The 7,427-nt window shown below is 60.7% G+C and overlaps 1 protein-coding gene across 1 annotated transcript; it reads left to right on the forward strand.

Annotated features, from left to right (window-relative positions):
• Positions 1 to 4,308: 4,308 nt before the first annotated feature.
• On the forward strand, positions 4,309 to 6,869 carry SP8 (Sp8 transcription factor). The gene is made up of 2 exons (XM_076332327.1): positions 4,309 to 4,344; positions 5,382 to 6,869. The coding sequence occupies exons 1-2, from the start codon at positions 4,324 to 4,326 to the stop codon at positions 6,867 to 6,869; spliced, it is 1,509 nt and encodes a 502-aa protein (XP_076188442.1). The 5' UTR covers positions 4,309 to 4,323.
• The last annotated feature ends 558 nt before the right edge of the window (positions 6,870 to 7,427 follow it).

The raw sequence follows: 7,427 nt of genomic DNA on the forward strand, positions 1-7,427 counted from the left end.
CACAGCGATAACGTATTGGGGGGGGGCAGGGAAAAAAGGGGAGAAGAAGGAGGAGATGCGGGTCGGATCTGGGCGCACACCGGCAATGTAAACAGGGTGGGTGTGAAGGTGCCTCTTCCTCTCCCTCCCCAGGCACGCACACACCAGCATGTGCACGGCGTCTTCCCGGGCTAATCTAATTACAGGGACCTTTCAGAGGCGCAGCCAGCTTGCTTTTTTTTTTCCTTTTCTTTTCTTTTCTTTTTTTTTTTTTTTTTTTTTTTGACACAGGCCCAGGCAAATAGCTAAATAAATGCCGAAAGACATCGATGTGACCCCCCTCCGCCGGCTGCGAGCAGGCAGGTCGGCGTGTGCCCTCACCAAAGTGGCTCAGCGAGGAGCCCGGGCTGTGCCGGGCATCTCCCCGCTGCCTGCGCGGGGGAGCAGCCAGGCCGCGCATCGCTGCGAGCTGCACCGCGGCCGGGCTGGGAAACGCGGGGCGGGCAGCGGGACGGGGAGCCCGGCAGGGTTTGCAGGTGCCTGGAACAGACACGTTTGCACTGATGGAAGACATAACGCCGGTAACCTACATAGCAATAGATGCGGGCACCCGGGCACACGCACTGCCTGCTGTCGCCGGGCTGCACCGGGTGCCCGACTGCGAGCCCCGGTCAACGAAACTACCCAGTGAGGCAGTGAGAAACGTCCCAGGTAAACCAGAGCAACGCAGAGGTGCGAGTGGAGGTTAAATAACGACATTAATCATCTCCCTTTGCTCAGTGACCGCCAGGCATCGCACGGTCCTTTCTGGCTGGTGGCTGTTTTGTTTCATTTACGTGCTATTCCCCTCTTTCCTCTCCCCGTTCAAGTAGACCCCTCCTGCTCCTGGAGAGTTGGTTGTTACCCCTCGGTAAACCTTTCCAGGTGGCAGCTTCCAGGTGAAGGTGGCGGGCGGAGGGGACACCTCCTGGCCCCCCACCTCCCCGGGGGTGGCGGGCGCGGCGCGGTGGGGCAAACCCGGGGGGAACGGAGCGGCTTCCAGCGCACGGAGCCCGGGGCGGGCGAGGGCAAGGCCCCTGCCCAGCGGCTTTTCCCCGTGCAGACCGCGGGAGCGGAGCTGGGAGCCGCTGGGCTCAGAGGAGCCAAGGTTTCGTCCTCGCTGGACGCTTGCAAGGCGGCGGAGCGGAGCCGTGCGGCCGGGAAGGCATGAGGTGGGTCAGGCTCTAACGTGCGTGCCCGCAAATTGGGGCGAGGGTGGCATGAAACGCGCTCTCCTCGCTAGTACTGACATTCAACGTACGGCGTGGTCAGCAGCCAGGTTGGTCTTCCCAGCTGTGCCTTTTCAAATAGCATAGACCCCTGTTTCCCCAAAGAGAAATCTCCCCCCACGCACACCCCGGTAGAGCTGTCTGTAGACAGGCGAGGACCCCTGGAAGTGCGGTCTATCCATCTCTCTCTCTGCTCGCCGGCCGCAGCGCGGAGGGTCGGGGTTTTCTGCGAAGAAAATCCCCCCCCCGGGAAAGGTTAGCGACAGCTATCCTTGTGGCTAAAGTTCCGAGATTGCTAATGTATATTGTAGACACAAGATGTTAGGTAGACTTGAGCAAGTTGTTCCCAGGATGTAAATTAGGTCCCAAAAGCTGTTGTCCAAATCGAAGAAACAGAGAAATTAATCTGGGAGACTATCCATCATAGCCTGTAATAAAGGGAGCGACATGGATGAGACAGATGATATGATTAAGGAGCTGTGGTCGTTTTAATTAACTTTTTGCTGTCCTGTAATGATCAAACTGGTCAACAGACCCGGTCAATAAGCATGTTAATATCAAACAAATAAAACCAGGGATGATTAAAAACCTCCTGGTTTATTAAATTTGAAATTCAAATGAAATTTATGCTGCAGATGCATACAGAATGCTAATAGATTTTAGCTTTATTGAGAGTGGATCCCACAGGTTTTCAAGAAACAGCACGAACATTTATCTACTCCCGTACATTAAACTTCAAATGGGGGAAAAAAAAAAAGTTTTAATTAATTTCGGGAAAACCTCTCCTTGCTGGCTCCCCCCCCGCCCCCACCTGCATATTATGTTGATGTACTGCACCCTTAAGTGCAGTGGTCAATAACGCAAATGCAAACAAAATTGTAAGCTTCCTTAAATCCTTTGCCCAGCAGGCAATGTGTACAAAGGAGGAAGGTTACAGATGTTTCCGTGGCGAATTCAGAGAAGATCGGCTCACCGCTCTCAAAGTTCAGAAGCTGCTGCTTTTCCAGTTTCAGGGAAATTATCAGAGTAGCAGGAGGATGCCACTGACAGGAGTTTTGTGATTTCTGTTCGGTTCTGATGTATCTGCTTTTTTCCTCCCTTTCTGTTGAGTGCCCTTGTAAAGACTCCCACGACTATTTTTACAACGAGTTTTTCATAATTTCCAACACGGTGCTTCTAAAGGAAAAGCGCGCTGGAAATTAAGGACTTTCGGCCCCAAATCAAAAGAGCCAGGGCAAGCGTCGGAACAAACGAACACGAAAACGATCAAGAAAGGACACGTTTCCTCTGGGCAGACAAGCGCAGGCAAAATACGGATGCGAACGGAAGACCCACCCGGCGAGACTCTCCTAAAAAGAGATATATCACTAACGCCTTCTCCTTCCCCGGTGGATGGCAAAGTCTCTCAGACTTTCTGGGGCTGAAAGGAATGCGTGTCGATCTCTTTACCTAACCTGGCACACCACAAAATGCGATTTTCTGTTCCTCTAAAATATAATGCTCACGATGCTTGTTTTGCTCTTACGCTTTCTGATCTATGTCTTAATAGTTCCTCCCCACCTCCAGCAGATAAAGGAAGTCGAGATAAAAAGTTAATAAGCATTCATACAAGGGAGTATCTCCGGGAAATGTTCTTCCCCTCTTCGCGGGTGATAGTATTGATTAAATTAAACCCGAAATTTAAACAAGTGTGCATTAGGTCTGTAAAATGAATATCATTATAGAAGGAGACCAAAGCAATGAAGTTAATTCTTTTTTATTTGTTAAACGGAGTTCCCTCCTTCCCCCACCCCTTCCTCCTTCTGGGCTGGCCTGTCACGCCTTCTCAACAGGCTAAAATCATTCAGAGCAGCTCGCGGAGAGAAACGCGACATTTATGGTAACCGTCAGCCTTCAGAGAAAGAAAGCAGTTCATTAATTTACTTCACTCTTACTTCAAAGTATGATAATGTACGTTACCCCCTTGATCAATAGATATGATGTACAGTCAATATCCCCACGACACGGAAGCGGGTCAAAACCGAGGCCGAGGGAAGGAGAAAAACAGCCCCCACGAAGCAAAGGTCCGTGAGGACGTTGCTGCGGAAAACCCGCGGGGGTGAGAGCACCTGGGCGAGCGGGGCCGGGCCGGGGCGGCCCCAGCGGGCGGCTCCCCCCCCCCGGGGCCGGCCTGCGCCTCCTCTGCCCTTCCCCGCAGCCGCCCGGCGCTGGGCGAGGAGCCGAGGGGAGCGAAGCGCGCACCTCCGACCCCCGGCTGCTCCGGGACGAGGTGGCGAGGGACGCCCGGCAGCCAGCCCCGGCCCCGCCGGTGCCGCTCGGGTGGGCTCCGCCGGGGACGCGCTCCGCAAATCTCCTCCGCGTACCTCCAGCCTCTGGGCACCGCTCCTGGGGCGGCTTGTGCGACCCCGCCGCCGAGAATCACGCCTGAAACGGCGGGTCTGCGAGGGCGGGGGTGGGGGGGGCGGGGGGGCGACAGCAGCCAGCAGTCGCCTGAAGTGTGTGTCCCCCCCCCCCCTTGCTGCGACAAGTACCGAAAGAAATGGGAGAGGGAGGACTGGGAGGGGTGGGGGGACCCCGCGGAGAAATGGGATGCTGCCGCACTCGCCCATCGTTGCGATAATAATAGTAACCGCTGAGATGATGATGATATAAAAATCCAAACAAATGTAAACCGCCTAAAAAAATAACCTGTGTCAGATTACGCGCACGGGGGGCGCTGGGTGTTGGAAAGGGGCGGCCGGGACGAAGCAGCCCGACCCGGGGCGACGGGGCCCTGCGGACCGGGACCTGGACCGTGGCCCGCGCCGCTCGACGACGTGACTGCGTGAGGTCATCAGCCCCGCCGACGGCGGGGGCTCGACGGCGCTGATGACCTCACGCAGTCACGTCGTCGAGCGAGGCGGCGGGGCCGGGGATTGGCTGGCGGCGGCTCAGCGGCACTTCAAAGCCGGCGAGGGAGCTACAATTGTGGTGGAATGGGCGGAACTGATCATTGTATTGCACACCTCTAAAAAAAACACTGCCTCTGATTTATCAATATAAAAAAGATCCTCTGAGAGGAGGGCACTTTTGTGTGATGGCAACTTCACTTCTAGGGGTGAGTCTAAGGATTTTTTCTCTTGCTGGTTTAATTAGTTTCTTTTTATTGTCGATTGGAGGGGGTTAAAATAACCCCTGTCTTGACCGGGGCTATCAGTCTCCTCTATTCAGCCTTTTTTTTTTTTTCTCCCTTTTTTTTTTTTTTTAACTTAAGTACAAGTGAGTTTAGGAGAAAAGAAAGAGCGCGAGGGGGGAAAGGGGGCAGAGTCACTTTTCAGTGAGCAGGAAAAGGTTTTAAGGGCATTTGTAGAAACAACCTACAGCGCCTGGGCTGTGCTGTTCCTGTGCCCCCGGAGAAGTGGCCTTTCTTCTTTACATGTGACTGCTGGAAGGAAAAAAAAAAAACAAAACCAAAAACCCCAAACCCAGCACTACCGTTTTTCGTGTGCAATTTCTAATTTGCAACAGATTGTGGCTTTTTATTTCCCTTTAAAATAACCCAGCCCGCCGTGTCCAGCAGGTACGTTGAACTTGTGTATACATACATATGTACATCTGTTAAATTTATATATATATTTAATTATCGTTGGTACGTAAATGAGGCTTTTTTAAGGAAGCTTTTTTTTTTTTTTAAAGAGTAATTTGATAATCCTGCAATTCTATATTTAAGAAAACAGTCTTACCGGCCTGAGGGACGGGGACCGGCCAGGTCCCGGGGAAAGGGAACAGGCTGAAGCGTCGCTGCCGCCGTGCCGGGGGCATCTTTAAAGCTACAGCAACAGACGCAACTTTTTCCCCCTCTCTTTTTTTTCCCCCCTTTTTTAACCCTTCCCGAGCTCCTGCGTGGGAGGAGGGTTGGATGGTGAAAAAAGCCCCGGAAGGCGCTTGGAGGCAGAGCCGCCGTGCCGGCTCCGGCGAAGGGATCCTCCCTCCGAAGGGAGTCGCGAAACTTTGCTCCCGGGGCCGGGCGGCGGAGCGGAGCGGAGCGGAGCGGGGCCGGGCGCGGGGCGCGGGGCGGCGGGCGGCGGGCGGCGGCGGCGGGGCCTCTCCGTCCCTGACGCCGGCGGGGCGGCCCTCTCCTCTCTGTGCCCGCAGGAGGAACCGCGGGTAGGCTCCACGCCGCTGGCCATGCTCGCCGCGACCTGCAACAAGATCGGCAGCCCCAGCCCCTCGCCGTCCGCCCTCTCGGACAGCGCGTCCTCCTTCGGCAAAGGCTTCCACCCCTGGAAACGCTCCTCCTCCTCCTCCTCGTCCTCGGCGGGCAGCTGCGGCGCCGTGGGCTCCGGCCTCCCGGGCTTCGGCGTGGCGGGCGCGGCGCGCAACGGCTCCTCGGCGGCGGCGGCGGCGGCAGCGGCGGCGGCGGCGGCGGCCGCCCTCGTCTCGGACTCGTTCAGCTGCGGCGGCTCGCCGGGCTCCAGCGCCTTCTCCCTCACCTCCAGCAGCGCGGCGGCCGCCAGCTCGCCCTTCGCCAACGACTACTCCGTCTTCCAGGCGCCGGGCAGCGCCGGCGGCGGCGGCGGAGGCGGCGGCGGCGGGGCGGCGGGGCAGGAGGCGGCGGCGCACCAGCCCGTCTTCATCTCCAAGGTGCACACGTCGGTGGAGGGGCTGCAGGGCATCTACCCGCGGGTGGGCATGGCGCACCCCTACGAGTCCTGGTTCAAGCCCTCGCACCCGGGGCTGGGCGCCGGCGAGGTGGGCTCGGCGGGCGCCTCCAGCTGGTGGGACGTGGGCGCCGGCTGGATCGACGTGCAGAGCCCCAACGGGGCGGCCGCGCTGCCCGGCTCGCTGCACCCGGCGGCCGGCGGGCTCCAGACCTCGCTCCACTCGCCGCTGGGCGGCTACAACTCGGATTACTCGGGCCTGGGCCACTCGGCCTTCAGCAGCGGCGCCTCCTCGCACCTCCTCAGCCCCGCCGGGCAGCACCTCATGGACGGATTTAAGCCGGTGCTGCCCGGCTCCTACCCGGACTCGGCCCCCTCGCCGCTGGCCGGCGCCGGGGGCTCCATGCTGGGCGGCGGCCCCGCCGCGCCGCTGGCCGCCTCGCCGCGCTCCTCCGCCCGCCGCTACTCGGGCCGCGCCACCTGCGACTGCCCCAACTGCCAGGAGGCCGAGCGGCTGGGGCCGGCGGGGGCCAGCCTGCGGCGCAAGGGGCTGCACAGCTGCCACATCCCCGGCTGCGGCAAGGTCTACGGCAAGACCTCGCACCTGAAGGCGCACCTGCGCTGGCACACGGGCGAGCGGCCCTTCGTCTGCAACTGGCTCTTCTGCGGTAAGCGCTTCACCCGCTCCGACGAGCTGCAGCGGCACCTGCGGACCCACACGGGCGAGAAGCGCTTCGCCTGCCCCGTCTGCAACAAGCGCTTCATGCGCAGCGACCACCTCAGCAAGCACGTCAAGACCCACAGCGGCCCCGGCGGCGCCGGCGGCCCCGGCGGCGGCCCCGGCCCCGGCGGCGGCCCCGGCCCCGGCGGCAAGAAGGGCAGCGACACCGACAGCGAGCACAGCGCGGCCGGCAGCCCTCCCTGCCACTCCCCGGAGCTGCTGCCGCCCCCGGAGCCCGGCCACCGCAACGGCCTGGAGTGACGGGCGGAGGCGCGGGGCCGCCGCCGCCCCCGGCCTCCGCCCCCCCGGGCGCGCAGCCCCGTGGCGGGGCCGCGGACACGTAAGTAGCCGGCGCGGCTCCGCAGGGACCGCGCTCAGCCCCCGCGGCCGCCCCCCTGCCCGCCCGGAGCCCCCGCACGGGGCGGGCGGTGCGGCCGGGCCGCGCAAGCCCCGCGGCGGGGGCAGGGGAGCGGCTGGGCAAGGGGCGAGGGCCGCGGCCCTCGGTGGGGCAGCCCCGCGGCCGCCTCCCCTCCCCTTCGTCTTGAGACACCCCCTCCCCCCCCCCCCGGGTTGCCTTTAGAGCGGAAAAAACCACGTTCCCTCTCGCTTTCCAGCTGGAAACCGGCCCGCCCCCCCCCCCCCCCCACTCCGCCGCTAGCGCCGGTAAAGCGGCGGTGCCCCGGGAGCGGCGGCCGGGCGGGCCGGGGCTGAGCCGCGGCGGGGGGCTCCGGCGGCAGCGCCCGCCAGCCGCGGTCGTTATCCCCACAGAGCGCCGAGCTGAGCCTCAGAACTGCCCTCATCTCGTTAACTGCTCAAAGC

The sequence above is a fragment of the Aptenodytes patagonicus genome, chromosome 2, assembly GCF_965638725.1.
Source record: "Aptenodytes patagonicus chromosome 2, bAptPat1.pri.cur, whole genome shotgun sequence".
Taxonomy (NCBI): Eukaryota; Metazoa; Chordata; class Aves; order Sphenisciformes; family Spheniscidae; genus Aptenodytes; species Aptenodytes patagonicus.

What these genes read in the sequence shown, in the direction of transcription:
- SP8 (XM_076332327.1), top strand. Translation starts at nt 4,324, where the DNA reads ATGGCAACTTCACTTCTAGGG. An exon ending in TGGCAACTTCACTTCTAGGG is followed by an intron (nt 4,345 to 5,381) that starts GTGAGTCTAAGG and finishes CTGTGCCCGCAG; the next exon opens with GAGGAACCGCGGGTAGGCTC.